This window comes from Geospiza fortis, unplaced genomic scaffold, assembly GCF_000277835.1.
Source record: "Geospiza fortis unplaced genomic scaffold, GeoFor_1.0 scaffold636, whole genome shotgun sequence".
Classification (NCBI taxonomy): Eukaryota; Metazoa; Chordata; class Aves; order Passeriformes; family Thraupidae; genus Geospiza; species Geospiza fortis.
In genome coordinates, this window is record NW_005054435.1 from 1,012,611 (window position 1) to 1,029,395 (window position 16,785).

General features: G+C 38.8%; 1 protein-coding gene across 8 annotated transcripts in view; it reads left to right on the forward strand.

Annotated features, from left to right (window-relative positions):
- Nucleotides 1-16,785, forward strand: part of KIAA1109 (KIAA1109 ortholog) — an 80,190-nt gene that overhangs the window by 51,948 nt on the left and 11,457 nt on the right. For 4 of the 8 annotated variants that reach the window (XM_031061963.1, XM_031061964.1, XM_031061968.1 and 1 more), the window contains 18 exons: nt 2,170-2,376; nt 2,476-2,714; nt 3,279-3,523; nt 4,029-4,134; nt 6,111-6,208; nt 6,309-6,494; nt 7,190-7,358; nt 7,880-8,091; nt 8,701-8,899; nt 9,500-9,559; nt 10,409-10,635; nt 11,523-11,653; nt 12,493-12,616; nt 12,772-12,881; nt 13,566-13,656; nt 14,160-14,222; nt 15,723-15,967; nt 16,514-16,729. In XM_031061963.1, the coding sequence (XP_030917823.1) occupies nt 2,170-2,376; nt 2,476-2,714; nt 3,279-3,523; nt 4,029-4,134; nt 6,111-6,208; nt 6,309-6,494; nt 7,190-7,358; nt 7,880-8,091; nt 8,701-8,899; nt 9,500-9,559; nt 10,409-10,635; nt 11,523-11,653; nt 12,493-12,616; nt 12,772-12,881; nt 13,566-13,656; nt 14,160-14,222; nt 15,723-15,967; nt 16,514-16,729 (2,928 nt within the window). The remainder of the gene's footprint in view (nt 1-2,169; nt 2,377-2,475; nt 2,715-3,278; nt 3,524-4,028; nt 4,135-6,110; nt 6,209-6,308; nt 6,495-7,189; nt 7,359-7,879; nt 8,092-8,700; nt 8,900-9,499; nt 9,560-10,408; nt 10,636-11,522; nt 11,654-12,492; nt 12,617-12,771; nt 12,882-13,565; nt 13,657-14,159; nt 14,223-15,722; nt 15,968-16,513; nt 16,730-16,785) is intronic. The other 4 variants (XM_031061966.1, XM_031061967.1, XM_031061971.1 and 1 more) reach the window with 2 other exon arrangements.

Sequence of the window (16,785 nt, forward strand, 5' to 3'; positions counted from 1 at the left end):
CTGGTAGCAGCATTAAACCAGTGCATCACTGAGTTGTTGAATTGGCTGCTATATGATGTGGTCAACAAAAGTATAAATGATTAAAAGGATTGGATAAATCCATGTTGGATAGGTCTGGTAGTGAGTCATGATCCAGCCTCTGGCTTAGAAAGTCAATTCCTTATGGCTGGAATTAAGGGAAGGATCCCATTACTTACACACAGGTGACTCAGTGCAGTAGTCCCGGTGTGTTACTGGCCTCCTGCTGACTTTTTTCCCCCCACATACTTGGTACAACATTGCAAAAATCTGTTGTGTACTGGCCTTGTAGTCAGTTCTGCAGTGGGACAAAGACTTTTTGTCACTAATTTGTCTGGAGAGTGACCATTTATAGTATTGATGTGAGAATATAGAATTCTTTCTGGAAGCATTACTGGTATATAAGTTAAATAATTAATGATTTTAATGAGATAGAACCAGGTGTGTTACAGGCATGTCACTGTAGGTAAACAAACTGTAGATCTTCAATAATAAATGGGTAGCCAGACAGTTGTTCCACATTCTTGTCATGGAAGTAGGGTTTTTGTAGGCAAGCAGCAATGAAATTACTTTGTTGCATGAAATATGGAGAAAATCACAGTTAATTTTGCTGCGTTTTTTTTTTCTCTTGCAACAGCCATACTGGTGTAATATATTTTTTAATTAAGGAAATGTTTAAAATGGTTTGAATGCAGTAGTATTTTGTGTATATAGATGGAGATGGAAGTGTGTTCTTGACTGGCTTCACAACAGTTGAGTCAGAATGGTAGCACGAAGAGAGTGGGAAAGGAGCAAATATCAAGAAAAATAATGGTTTTCTTCCAAAGTAGTGGATTAAAGCAATTCTGGCTTTTTCTTAAGTAATGTTTATTTGTGTAATGCTTTTCTGAAAATTGTTGTGAATTGTTTCTTCCTTCATCACATATTTTGAAATCATTTTTACTTGACAGTCTGCTCTAAAATATTAATTCTGAACTGCTTTAGGTCACTTGCATCTCTTGCATAGCTGTGAAAATCTGAGTGCTCCTTGAACTTGAGGCAATTATTTTGCTGTTGATAGGCCAGTGGTTGCCTTACAGTGCTGTGTATTTCTTGATTATAAGCAGAAGGGTGATGTCTTTTTTTGTTTTGGTTTGTATTTCCACATCTGGGTTACTTTGGGCTTGCTGATATTTTAGCATAAGGGTAAGAAGAAACATTACTTAGAGAGTGGAGTTCATAGAATAATGAATCTTCCACCATGAGACCAAACTGTCTATAAACAATTTAAATATGATACAAAAAGTGTTTTAGCTATACCCCTTCAAATATAGTGTTTGAGAAACTTGCATTGAATGTTTTTATGTGTTTTATATTGTCTATTTTACAAGTCTATAGTCTATTTTATTCAATTTTATAGTCTATTTTTCAGCCATTTTAGCTGATGTATTGCATCTTGACAACTACATGTCCTTCTCTTTGAGGCTGTAATTCTGTGTTGGCTGCATAATGTACTTCCATTGGGTCACCCTCCAGGAATTGACCATAGAAACATTAATGTGTTACCCCAGTATATTTCTAATAGGAGTTTAGTGAATTCTGCTCTGCCAAAATTCTGTTATGACATCAAAAACTGTCAGCTTAGTGCAGTTATCTTTTTATCTTGGGTAACTATTGTGAACTATATCCTCTTCAATATTAAAGTCAAGTTTAGATAATGTATTTTGGAATAATATGTTTGAATTAAACATCAGTATAATGCACAAACTTATGAATCACATGCTGTGTATTTACTGTTAAGTATTTCCTCCAATGACCTATTTGGATGCAAAACTCAAATCTGAGTTTTTACTAAAAGGATTATTCAAGATTATTCCTGAACAGGAGTTGAAATGGAAGGCTCTTTTTTTAATTTCTGTGCGTGGAAATTTGTTTGTCTATGTGCAGCCTGGTGTGTATGGACTGAAATGACCTCAGTTGAAGCAAGGATAGGAGTTTTGAATAGATATTTTTTGGCATGCATGACATGTAGTTCTCTTAAGAGTAGTGTAGTTGTTTGTGGCATGTAGTGCATCTGTGTGTCAAGTGAAAGAAAAAGGGATGTGGGTGTAGTTGACAAACAGTATTACTGCAAAATTCAGCTAACACTTAAAAACTCCCTTTTGCTGCCAGAACTGTGGTGAAGTGCAGCATTGCCAAATCCCAGGCCCTGTACAGCGCCCAGAGGGGGCTGAAAACCAACAACGCGGCTGTGGTCAAGGTGGGCGCCATCAGCATCAACATCCCGCAGCACCCGGCCACGCTGCACAGCATGATGGTGCGCAGCTCCCACCAGCTCTCCAAGCAGATCTCCGACCTCATCCGCCAGCCCTCCACCGCGTGAGTGCTCCCAGACCCCTCCCCTTGCCAGGGTTTGTCACCTCAGGTGCCTGGGCAGGTTAACAGCAAGGATTTCCTGCTTTTTGTCTTGGTCCGCAGGCCCCAGCCAGCAAAAGAGGATGTGGCCACTCCTCTGCCCTCTGAGAAGACTCCAACGAGCATCAATCAGACGCCAGTTGAAACAAATGAGTTCCCACAGCTGCCAGAAGGCTTGGAGAAGAAGCCCATAGTGCTGAAGTTCAGTGCCATGATAGATGGGATTGCTATTGGAGCAGCGCTCCTGCCCTCCCTGAAGGCAGAATACAAGATGGGAAGAATGAGGAGTCATGGAATGACAGGTGACAGTTTGGCCTTCCTATAAGCATCTACAAGCACTCAGTGTTTCTGTTGACTTACAGCTAGAGCTTTGAATCTTTTGCCATCAGCCTCTTTTTTTTTTAACATGGGCTTCAGCCAGGTGGGCCCATATAGAGAATTTTCACTGTGATTGTTACACAGTTCCCAGAGGCAGAATGCAAAAGCACATGAAGATATGTACACATTCATATATAGCATCCTCCCAGGAAGCTTCCCTCTAACTGCCAAAATCAGGTTATGATCCTTGATTACTTAAATTTTAATTTGTAATGCTAGTTTAGAATAGTCTTGTAAGGCCTCAGTATTCACAAGGTGGTTTGTATGACTTCCCCCTTATTACTATGGAGTCTTCATTTTCTTTAGAAATTGAGACAACCCTGAAGCATGTGGGTGCATATTTATAGTTCTTTGGGTCTCTGAACTCCAGCAACATTTTAACCATTTTAATTTTTTTCTCTTGTTCCAGAACTGTTCTTAAATGTAAGGATAAATGAGAGATTCTTTTGCCAGTTCATACCTTTTCTTTCCTCGGCTTCATTTTACAGGTGCCCAAACCAGATTTAATTTTGAGCTTCCAAACCACAGGCTGCGCTTCACTTCAAAAGTTTCTGCCACTGACATGTCAACCATTCCTCCTTCGGCCAGTCTCAACCTGCCTCCTGTCACCATGTCAGGGAAATATGTCATGGAAGAGCATGACACTTACTCTGACCAGATCTGGAGCATTGATGAGCTCCCTGCCAAGCAGGGCTACTACCTGCAGGGCAACTACCTGCGCTGCGTGGCTGAGGTAGGGCTTGAAGGCATCTTTAATAACTTATTTTCCTTCTGTTATGATTCTCTCTGTGCATCTTCACATTTTTTTAAACAATCTGGCTCCTCCAGAACTCTCAGGTTTACAAGTTGGATCCAAACAGTGAAAAACTAGAAGATTTTTTTATTGTTTTATAGCTGATATTTTTTTTGTCATTAGACAGCTCCATAAATGGAATAATGACACGACATAGAACCTTAATGATATAAAATCTTCTGCTCGACACAGAATGTTCTATTTGGAAGTTCTACTTGTGTGTCAATTTCCATAGTTAATTTTTTCAGAAAAAAAAGGGATGCTCTTAAAAGAAACATCTGCTGGGGAAAAGCAGGGCATTCCTACTAACTAATTTTTTAGTTAGAAAAATAATCTGGCATGTTTGTAATTCAGAATTCTGATGTTGGCAGCTAAAAAAAAAACAAACCTAAAAATCCACTGTCTTTAAAACTAAGGTTTTTTCTCAAATTTTCTATTTCTACAGGTTGGCTCCTTTGAACATAATCTCACGACTGACCTTTTAAACCATTTAGTATTTGTGCAAAAAGTGTTCATGAAGGAAGTAAATGAGGTCATACAGAAGGTTTCAGGTAAATGGAACACTTAAAAGCTGCTTTAAATAAGATCCTCAAACTTTGTTTGATGGCAACCTGATGTAGCTCTCAGTCAGGATCAGCTCATTAATTTCACAGACACCCTCATTTCACCTCTAGCACTGCAAGCAGCAGCAGGAGGTGGAGCTGGACTTTGAAATGATAACAGAGGCTCTGGAAATTATTCTAGGTCTATCATAAGCAGGACTTTTATTGGGAAGCAGGATTGTTTGGTATTCTGGACATCAGCCTCTGTGCGTCTCCATGGTGTGACCTTGGCTGGGTTACTTTCTGTAGTCACTTTGATATGAATGTTTTTTTGAGTTATCCTAAAAGGCTAACTTTTAGTTTAGTAAGATTCATCAATAGCTGGAAACATCATGAAGAAAGAAAGAATAAGAAGTGTTAACTAAGTAAAAAGAGTGTCTGTGCATCCATCTATACCTTCTTTCATGTCCCTTTGTGTGTGTATATATATATATATTCAGCTATACACATGCAATAAAAGAATGGTGCAGGTCCACATGGTATGCCCTCGAGGCAGTTAGAAAATGCAGTGGAGAAAATGGAAAATGCCCACTTCCCTGAAGGCTAACAAGAAGCACCCTGATACTTGTTCCAGCCAGAATATATTAGTATTGGCTAGTAAGAAAATGCTTGGGGAAAGAATAAATCTTCTGACAGCTGTCATTATATTCTATTAGAACATTTTTTTGTGGAGGAGCATACAGTGCTGAACCAGGAAACCTGTATTAGCTTTTACAGCATTTCTTAGACCCTGCCTTTCAATCTGCCCTGCATTTTTATGTGAGGAATTTATTACCAGTGCTGGTTCTCTGCTTTTCCAGACTGTAAATTTGTATTGCATGTAGCAGCCTGATGGTTTTTGAAATGTGGCTGTTGCCTTCCATATTGGAGTAATTCAGCAGGGACGTGGTCAGGTCAGCAATCCATGGCTCTGGATGCTCAGTGCAGAACAATGGGGACAGAAATTGGCTTGGTCCCTCTGGCTTGGAGCCAAGTAATTTTTTAAATGGCTTGAAAATACCAATTAGTGTGATGTGCTGCAGTATTTTTTCTAATTACTGTTTGTGTTGCACTAAAGTATTGTTTGCCTATTATCCTTATATAAAAACTGTGTAAGTACCAATTACTGAAGGTGAAGTTGCACAGATTGAGAGCTAGTTAATGAACAGAGCAGTCCATAATAATTGCATCTGGAAATTGAAGGCAGTGTTGATTAAAAGAAAATTATCCAGATACAAAATGGAGTGATAAAAATTTATTGTTGTTTTGGGTTTTTTTTGAATCCATGATTCAACTGCTTGTCCTTACCACCAAATAACTGTAATTAGATCAATTGGCATATTTGGAGGGAATTAATGGCTTAGCCTTTTCCAGCAGCAAGCCCTTCCTATAAACTAAGTTGGAGTGTAGATAAATATCAAGGAGAATTAAAACCAGGATTGCTTCTTCAAGGGTCCATAACTTGGAATGAAATGTGCCAGGATGAGGAATTAAACCCAAAAATAAAAAAATTGCAGAATACTCTTTCCTCCTCTCGTGGAAAAATGCTGATATAATTTCAATTCCTCATTTTCATGGAATTTGCATAGTATTTGGTCAAGTGTTAAACTTGTGGTGTCAGATAACTAGGAGATACACTGGTGCAGGGGACAGGAAGCATCTTTTTTGAAAAGCAGGTGTTACTCCTTTCAGGCTTTGAGACCTCCTGTGGAAAATTTCCCAGGAGGGAGGAACATGCCTCTGTTCTTCCATGCTTAGTGGAGAGATATTAATTGTACGTCAGAAACTGAATCTGCACTGATGTCTCCAGTCCTCACTTGTTTTTATAAATCTTCAACTGGTTACTATTTAAAATGAGACTTAATTCATGGTCACCTTTTTATATGTATTGGTTTTAAAATGTTTTCTTTGATAGAACTGTGACTGTGCATTTTTAATGTGTACAGGAGGGGAGCAGCCAATACCTCTTTGGAATGAACACGATGGCACAACAGATGGAGATAAACCAAAAATTCTTCTTTACTCCCTGAGCCTGCAGTTTAAGGTAATCTTATGATGACAAAACAGTGGTTGGGTTCTGTTTTCCTTTCTCATCATGTCTCTGAACCAGATGCTCATAACTTTGTACCTTCCTTATCCATTAGGGAATTCAGGTGACAGCTACCACTCCCTCGATGCGAGCTGTGAGGTTTGAAACAGGGTTGATAGAACTCGAGCTCTCCAACAGACTGCAAACCAAAGCAATGCCTGGAAGTAGCAGCTACCTCAAACTGTTTGGAAAATGCCAGGTGGATTTGAATCTGGCACTGGGACAGATTGTTAAACATCAGGTTAGTGCTCAGAATTTTTGCATGTAATATTCTTAATAATGTGTGATTAAAAAATTACGTAATCAAGCTAAGAGGTTGTTGCACAGTGCTGGTTTTTATCTGTTTTTCTCATTAATATCTTAGAACTTCTTAGCCCTTTAGAACAGTAATAGCCTTTCTGCTGAGTTAAACTCAAAACTTTTGTTGATTATAAATATAATTTTTTTACAATATTTGAATGAAATAATAAGATCAGAGGAGATCCAAACTTTGCCAGACCTACATTTTGACCTAGTTTGTCTGTCTTGGTTTGACAGTGGTACCTCTTGTACTCTTAAACCTGCTGTTACCTGGAATCACTTGTTCTAGGATATGAAAGTGTTTTGTGATGCCCAGAAACAAACAGACAAAGAGAAATCTTAAGACTTGTAAATCAACTGTCACAATAGAGAATCTGGATCTATAAATAGCTACATTAGTTAACAATTTATGATAAATAAAGAAAATAATGCTCTGATCAGACCTTAGTGCAAGAATACTGAAAATCCTCAAAGGGGCTTTGGCTAGAGGAGAAAAAAGGGAAGGACACAACTTGTTGTTTTCATTTTATATTTTGTCAAATGCAGTAATTTGGGGTTTTTTCTTTCCCCTCCCTATCCGTGAACTTTTCCCTGCTGCAAACTCCTCCCTCTTCCCATTTTTTGGAATGTTTTAAGGTTTATGAAGAAGCTGGCTCAGACTTTCATCAAGTTGCCTATTTCAAGACAAGAATTGGATTAAGAAATGCTCTCAGAGAAGAAATCAGTGGCTCATCAGACAGGGAGGCCGTGCTCATTACTCTGAACAGACCCATTGTTTTTGCCCAGCCCGTGGCCTTTGACAGAGGTACTGTAGAGACAGTTGCTACAAGTTTGTGTTCATACTGAGGAAGAGAGATTTTTTTTTTTTTCCTCAAAAGGTTTGGTTATTCAAGATTCTATATATTTCACGTTAAGTAGCTGAGAAATTTGGGAGATCTCCTCCCTGCCAACAGATTGATAAATTTATCATCAAACATCAAAAATTCCATATGTTGAGGTGAATAGTTTTCAGATGGTTTGGAGGAAGTTGCTGTTGTAAATCCTCACAGATGAATAATGCTGAGAACAGCAGGACTTTCTGTATTTTAATGCATTAACTTTGATGGTAAATGATCAGGTTTGTTCATCTTGTCCTTTGAAGCAGGAGCCTGAATGCTGCACCCTGAACATGTGTGTGTCCGTTGTTATACATCCTCTGACTTAAAGTAATGGAGGAGCTGTAAAAAGGGAGAACAAAAAGAATTTATTTAGTGAATGTACATTTTTTTTCTTAAGGTACAATTAAAGGCTTTATTACAATTAAGCATTTTTGGTTTCCTCATTAAGCTGTGCTGTTCTGGCTGAACTACAAGGCAGCGTATGACAACTGGAATGAACAGAGAATGGCTTTGCATAAAGATATTCACATGGCCACAAAAGAAGTGGTGGATATGCTGCCTGGAATCCAGCAAACCTCTGCACAGGCTTTTGGCACCCTGTTCCTTCAGCTGACTGTCAATGATTTAGGAATTTGCCTGCCCATCACAAACACACCCCAGGTAAGGAAAAGCATGACTATTGGAAGTCTGTTACAACAGCAATTTGTGTGTGGTGTACATATATGAGAACCAGGTGATATAAGCTTCAAAAAAGGTCTATTTTATAAAAGGAAATAAAAATTAAAATTAAACATAATTATAGATGTGCATATTCAGAGCTAGAAATTTATCAATCTGTACACTTAGGATTGTACATAATTGTACACATCAAAATAAACACAAAAAAAAAATCACATAAAAATTAAAGGTACTTTTTGTCATTGTTCAGTCAAGTCAGGTGTCATTTTTATTGGGGAAAAGAATTGATCCTTGGCTTGTCTTCTCTGGTCATGGGGCCATATGGATTATAGCCCTTGATCAAACATAGATTTCTGTTCCTTTTCCAGATGCTCAAATAAATTTATAATGTAGATGTTGCATTTAGGAAACGGCAATGCAAGGCGTTGTATAGGCAGAGGTGATGCTTTTGAAACTCTCTACAGAGAAGGAAAAAATACAAGGAGATATGAGCAGGGAGCAGTTATTAGGGAAGATAAATGGCATTTAGTAAATGTAATCACTTTGACATTGCACTGACCGGTAAGTTCTCCCTGTGATTTTCTTTTCCAGTCTAACCACTCTGCAGATCTCGACACTGGCTCTGCTTTAGTCCTGACTATTGAAAGCACACTCATCACTGCCTGCTCCTCCGAATCTTTAGTTAGCAAAGGGCATTTTAAAAACTTCTGCATCCGCTTTGCCGATGGCTTTGAGACGAGTTGGGATGACTGGAAACCAGAAATAAGAGGAGATCTAGTCATGAATGCATGTAAGTGCAGGTGATTTCATACTGGACAAGAGTATTTATATGTATATATAAATCCACTTTTGCCTTTGCCATTGACTTGAAAAACAGTTGAGCTTTACCAATAAACCTAAAGAAAAGACTTTGGCGTTTTGAAAGCAAAATAATATGGATCCAAAAGGTTATATTCCTTTGTTGTTGTTTTCCTTTATTAATATAAACTTTGCTGCTTTATATATAATTGTAATAATTTAATCTTTGCCTAAGAGATATTTGAAGAGTTGGATGCATTGCTTTTATATAATTACATAAGATCCCAGTAAGATTTTAATAGTCTAATATAGAATATTTTTATATAATGTGAAAATTCCAGATTTTTTATGGGTTTTTAAGTTGATTCAATACATATGTGTATTATACATGATATATATGTAGAATTTTGTATATTACCAAGTAGGTTCGCTTTACTAAGTAAGAAAAGTCTTTCAATGGGAAATAAAACTAGAACTCCTGTGATTCTTGAATTATGGCAGGCAGGAGACTGAGGGTGGGATTGGAAGGGCTGCTCTGAAGCAGCTTTTACTGGCTGCCTAATCAGGGACTTGCTTTGTATGCTCCATGTAGGTGTTGTGCCAGATGGAACCTATGAAGTGTGTTCCAGGACAACAGGCCAAGCTGCAGCAGGTAATGTGCTTGTTTTAATTAATCAAGTCCTACAAAGAAAAGCATTCATAGAATATGAAATTTAAGTCCTTTAAGTGTGTTTTAGTTTAATTGATTGGAGAAGATTCAGCAATAGTTGCCATAACAGTCAGCATTGCTTCCTGTCCTAGGGACTGCTCAGTCTTCCTCATGCTGAGACTTTGCACCGTGAGCTGCCATCCCTCTCTTTCCTCTTCCAGAAAAGGCTTCTCTTTTTCCCAAATTCCCTCTCAGTGCAGTCTAAGTAGTCTGGACCTTCTCCAGAGCATTCAGAAGTAGCTGTCAGTCTCTGTATTAGTCATACTTCCATCTAGAAAGAAAACCAGTATCTTGTGTTGTCATGCTTAGAGCAAGGGCTGTATTTTGACGCTGAAAAGTGGCACTCAGAAAAATCCTGGGCAGACAGGATATTCACTAGACACAGAACACACATAACATCTTGCAGCATCATTGTTCAAGACTTGAATAAATAGGTCAGCATTTGTACATGCAGAAAGACGTGCTTTATGTTTCTTGCTGTTAGAAATTCTGTTTTGGAATAGTGTACTTGCCTGCATTTGTATGAGCTGAAGCTTGAGATGCTCTTTACTTGCTCTGAAAGGAATGTATTTTCATTAGGTCTGCCTGTGTTATATCACTTTTTTAAGAAATACTGTGAAGTATTTTCATTAAGCATTTCAGTTGTGGAATGTGTTTTCCTGAGAATGGACAGAAAAGATAGTTCTTTGTAACTGAAAAACACTGTATTGGCTACTGGGTAGGTAATTCACTATGAGGGATTTTTTTAAAAGAGGAAAAACTGTTTAAACTGATTTATTTCTTTTAACACAGAAAGTAGTAGTGCTGGAACCTGGACACTGAATGTGTTGTGGAAGATGTGTGGCATTGATGTCCACATGGATCCAAACATTGGGAAAAGACTGAATGCTTTGGGCAACACCCTCACAACACTGACAGGAGAGGAAGATATTGATGACATTGCTGACCTCAACTCTGTGAACATAGCTGACCTTTCAGATGAGGATGAAGTTGACACCATGTCTCCCACTATCCATGCAGTAAGTGAACCCACCAAAATAAGTTCTACTAATTGGAAAAAGTCTTCTGTCAAATGGAAAGGTCTTAATCTTGAGTCCAGCATGCGAGTCTTTTTTGCTCATGCAAGTCTTGTTGCAAATCAGAAACATCTGTGTGTGGGTTTTCTAACTCCCTCTTTCAAAGGCAACAAATTGCAGATCATATTTCTACTGGTTTTATGTGGAAATAATGATCTGGATTTGAAAACATGGAGGGGACACAGTACCTAACCTCAGATATCTGAACTGTAAAAGCTGTGGTTTTCTTCTAGGTTTTCTTCACAGGAGAGTAAGTTACTAACATGAAAAAACTTTATAAAAACCTACTTCTACTCGGTATGCTGTTGATCTCACTTTTTGGTTTTCTACAAAACCATTTTAACAGCTGTTCCTTAATGTCTCTAGCCTGCTGACTGAGGAAACATTATCCCAGCCCACTAATGCTCCTGTTTGTTGTTCAGAAATCAGGTGGAGGTTCCTTGGGTGGAGAGGCACGCAAGCTCACATTTGGGCAGCGGATTGTAAATCACCTGCTGGGTTTGAGCCCCCCAAGGCACCGATACTCTGTTCCTGTAGAATATCTCTGGGGCTCAGCGAAGCGGGATCTGCTCCAGCCTAGCAGAGCACATATGAAAGCAGGCAGATCCTGCTCTTGGGGACATGTATGTAGTAGTTACAGTGTGTCTAACTGAATCATGGGCTTTGGATCACTGGAAAAAAAATCCAATCAGCTGCCTGTTCACATGAATTGATTTTTTTGCATGCACTAGTCCAAATTTGAAGGTGTGAAATTCACTTTGCCTGTTGTTCAGAATGTTCTGATGTCCAGTTTTTCATGAGGACATGAATGAAATGTTCATTTTGAACAGGAGATCGTTGATCACCGGCGGCAGGGAGCTTCCAGTATCCAAACTGGAGAACAGCGAGGAAGGAAATTTATGAAGCGTTTGGTTGATATTAGAGAGCTCAATGAGCAAGCAAAAGTCATTGATGACCTAAAGTAAGTTTGGTTTGCTTCATGTTTGTATCATACATCTCATGGCACTGTTAGGGTTAAGTGCATATTGTTGCCTTTATTTGTAAATAAAAGGATTCCAAAAGCAAAGGCTGTATCTGCAAGTGCTCTCTCAAATCCCTCGGGTTGTTCCATAAGTGTCAGATTTGTCTGCATTTTTCTGACTCTGAATTTTAATGACTGATTTATAATCCTTTTCCTATTGATTCAAAATCAGACTTCCATCTTGATTTATCATCATGCTGATTACTTTAGCAAAATATATTACTTTGAAACTGTAATAAGCTTAGGAAGAAGATAATTTAAATAGACTTTTTTTGGCACCTTGTACATGATGTTTTCAAGATGAAACTTGACAACTTCCTTATACTGTGCTTGAGAAAACCCTTAAGAAAAAATTAGTTCAGATTTCACAAATCTCATCTGACCTTCTGTGTATTTTATGAATAGTATTTTCAAACTTTGTTGGGCTTGTCTGGGCTTTTCTCCCCCTTCTTCCCAAGACAGACTTTCTATAAATGGATCTGTCTGTGATGGGAGTACAGGAGTTGGTAGTTACGTGTTCAATAATGAAAAGGGACACATGTTTTACTGTTTGTACTTAAAATGAGATTGCTGTCACCATTCAGTGGGAAATTTTTTCTGAAATTAGGAATTTAGGTTAAATGTTTGATTTTGTACTTCTATGGCTATATTTGGCACTGGTCATAAGTATTGAGACAGAAGAGAAAATTGGATAATTCCCAGGGAAGGCATTCTTACAACACAGATTTTTGAAATTGTGGAAATATCTGTAAGGTAACTCAATCATGCTTTACCTCCAGGAAATTAGGTGCAAGTGAAGGGACCATAAACCAAGAAATTCAGCGCTATCAGCAGCTGGAGTCGGTGGCTGTGAACGACATCCGCAGGGATGTCCGCAAAAAGCTCCGGAGATCCAGCATGAGGGTGAGCAGGATGAGGCTCCTTTGAGAATATTGTAGCACTTGTGTCCCAAAAACCCTTGGACTTTGCTGGCACTCCCATGTGCAGTAGCATTTTAGCTTGCCAGAGTTTTTCTCTGTGTTCTCAGTTGTTGCATTTCCATATTGTTTCTGGTTTAGGCTGCCTCCTTGAAAGACAAGTGGGGTCTGAGCTACAAACCCAGCTACAGCCGATCAAAGAGCATTTCAGCATCAGGGAGGCCACCTCTGAAGAGAATGGACAGAACAAGGTGAGCCTCTGGGCATTTGGGATTTGTGATTGCCACAGCAGCACGTGGGACAGGGGAAAAGTTGGACTTGGGCCTCAAGAGTCCTTTTACCACAGGCAGCAGCTGTTTGTGGTAGAACTGGATAGAAAGAGGTCATTTTGCAAAGCAGGCATATTCTGAAAAGCTTTTTTTCCTCATTTTTGTGAAACCTCTGAGAAGATTTCACTTCTACAACAACTTGGGGTTTTCTACAGAATCCCGTTTTCAAAATATATTGAAGAAATGTATATAAGGAAAAATGGTGTAGTGTAATAATCTTGTTTTCTACACCTGATTTACAATCATCTGCTTTTTAAAAGGGCTCTTGTAATGAGAAGAATAAATGGAGATGCTTTTTTCTGTGAATGATTGTCCCATGTGGCAGATTACAAATAGCTTATTTTTCTGTAATTTCTGCATGTTGGCTTCAGGATTGAAAAGCTTGCACAGAGACATTAGCAGAGTACTGGCCAAGTCATGTGCAACTTCCTTCTTTTCTCCCCCTCTTTCCTTTTCACATACCCAAGTGCTTCAATTACGATTTTATATATTCTTCCCTAAAAAAATGCTAAGTGTGACCTTGTATTTGTGTAGTTAAATGTTTGTATGACCCTAAAATCATGTAGTACGACTCAAGAAGCTGTTTTGGTTTTGTTTTGCTTGCAGCTCTCGACTGGGAGACAGTGAAGACCTCCCAGATATCCGTGTGGATGCTGCATCCCCTGGGCCAAGAGTAACCTTCAACATACAAGATTCTGTAAGAATTACTTTATATGCCATATAATTGTATTTCCTCTGCCATTTGGTCACCAGTTCATGAGATAATTACATCCAGGCAAACCTGAATTGTGTCTGCTTTGCCTCAAATTACAGATGTGTTTTTGAAAAATAGACTTATTTTCTTAGAAGACCTGTATTTTGGTTTCTTGGCACAGAAATTGACTCATGAGAGAAAAATATTTTAAAATGGCCTGAGTTATTTCTTAGGCTCACACAGTAGTAATTTTGTTGGAATTTTTGCCAGAGGTGTGCAAAAAATCACCTAGGTTTTTTGGTGTTTGAATATATTTAGAGTTTTGGAAATGGGTATTAGTTTGCTGTAGCTGTACAGGTATATCCTTCTCAGTGTTTGAAATGGATTGTTGAATTGGTTTGGGTTTTTGTTTTTTTGGTATGCTTTCTCACGTTTAAAATGTTTATTTTGCATGGTTGAGATTATTGTAATTATTTTAATTTCTATATTTTTTCATTTCTATTAAGTTGAATCAAACAGCTTTGGGGATTGCACAACAATCCAGCTGTCCAGGGGAAGGGTATTTTCAGGTATTTCTGAGCAGAAACAAGTATTCTTTGCCAGAGAACTAATTTATCTCATAAGGAGCTGCTTTTCAATATTTCATCTCTTTTGCACTCAGCTAAACAGAATGTATATCGAGCTTGAAAATATTTAAATACATAAACTAAGTAGAGGAACATGATTTATTGTTGATGCACCCTTATGTAGACTTCTTCTAAAATGAATTACTGACTTTTTGCTTAAAGACTGAGCAAGGCTGATGTAAAGTGACCAAGTCTAGCCTTGAAATGTGCTTTGGAGGCTGATTTTAGTGTGTGTCTTCACATGTGACATTGTGTTCCAATGTGATGGCAGTCAACACTGGTACAAAATAATTACCAGGTGGGAGGACTACTTCTCACACTCTTATTTCTGTTTAAATTCTTATATTTAGTGCAGAATAAGACATTTTCAAATAATAGCAAGTAGGGAATTTTCCAAAACTTAATATCCTGAGAACAAGTGGAGTTTTTTAACTGCTTTCAAAACCATTGTTAGGGAGAATAGTCTTTTTCTTTAAAAAAGAATTAATCAAGCAAACTCAAAACTCATAACAAATCAGGAAAGGCAAAACTAAACAAGCAAGCAAAAAAACCAAACTGAAGAGACAGTAATGTACTTTTTCTCCCTTCTAACTCTCCTTAATGCTCCCAGGAAATAAATGCCTGTTTGAGAGAATGGTGGAAATGACCTGGGAATGTGCTTTGCACATTTAAATATGTTCACATTTAAAAGCTACCCTGCCTATTGTTGCTATGTAAAAGCCCAGTTAGCTTAGGTTTTGCTGGCATACCAACAAACTATTAATCACTTAGAGGTACCAAATGTTGAACATTTTTTTAAAGATGTGTTTTGCTGACATCATGCCTGTTGTTCATCAGAGCTGTAATTTGAATGTGCAGACAACAACTGTGTAGCTCTACAGTGATACTGCATAGGAAGTGCTGGTGTTTAACACTTGTAGATGCTTTTCAGAGGCATTTTAAGAATTTAATGTTGGAAAATGGCTTGTGGCATGATTTCTGTGAGAAGCAGGAGGCTCCTTTAGGCCATTCAGTTCCATGCTCAGGCTGGGATGGCCAGGGTGGTGCTGTACATTCTGTCTAGTGCCCTGTGTGCCCTCACTAACGCTTCCTGCAAGTCATGGGCACTTGGGCTGCCTTCTGTCCTTTGCTTTCGAAATAGTTCTTAAATTTAAATGCAATGTTTCCTGTCCTTCTAAATTGGTAAGAGCATGATGAATCTTTGTCTACCAGGCTGAGCTCAATCACTAGGCAATGGCAAAAGGTCTTCCCACCAAGCTTTCATTCCCTTCTTTTTCATAATCCTCCTGCAATTCCTTCACCTGCTCTCTTGTGTTATGAGGAACTCAGAAGTGAGAGTTTCTCATAGCAGGCCTGCTTCTTTATTTCCAGATCTATCTACTGCATTCTCTGTGGAAATCCAATCTGTGGAAATTTACTATCTTTTTGTCTTTTCACAATCAGTTTCCAGAGGAGACAGAAATGGACCTTTTGTCCGTAACTATTGATGGTCCCTCCCATTACTCATCTGCTAGTGAAGGCTCATGCTCGGTATTTGGTTCACCCAAAACTCCAGCTGTCTTCTCACCCGGCATTCCCTTCCAGCCTGAAGAAGGACGCCGGGATGACAGCTTATCCTCCAGCAGCGAGGACTCGGAGAAGGACGATGACCATGAAAGGGAGAGGACCTATTTTTATAGGAAACCACCGTAAGTAATGGTCCTGAGGAACGACACAGAAATGAAGAAGATAACTGAATATGCTTTCAGTACTCTCGAACTTGAAATATTGAATTTAAAGCTACAAATTCTGTTGCTGATGAAGTAGTGAATACACTCAAATGTGTGTGTGGAAGGCAGGTGAGGTTGTGTTCACTAGAGGGACTGTGTGGGAAGGAGTGATCCTGGTTGGAAAAGGAGGTAGCTGTTACAAAGTTCAACTCTTGGAACAGAATAAAAAAGCTTGGAAAGGGAGGCTTTTGACCACAGAACAGGGTGTAGCTCCACAAACTGAATGTGAAAATGTGGCTACTTACAAATATGAAATCGATTGTGTGGTATATTTTTGTTCCTTTTTTGATTGAGAGTTTAAGGAAAGCTTAGTTTTTTGTGCTACTATTGCTGCATATCAGATAAGGCCTTTTCCCAAAATGTTTTCATAAGATCCTATAGTGTGGACATAGTTTGGGAATGCCTTGTAGCCCCTGCTGAGGTGAATGTCCTGCTGATACCTGCCCCCCACCTGTGCCTGTGCAGGAGCACCTCTCGCAAGAAAGCCACGGGCTTTGCTGCTGTGCACCAGCTGTTCACCGAGCGCTGGCCAACAACACCCACCAACAGGAGTGTCACTGGCACCACCACAGAGAGAAACATTGACTTTGAGCTCGATATCAGGGTTGAAATTGATTGTGGGAAGTGTGTGCTGCATCCCACGATGCTCCAGCAAGAGCACGATGACATCAGTTTGCGAAGGTAGGAAATGTGTGCGTTAGTTTATTACCAGCAATTAATTATCACTGCTTAATAAC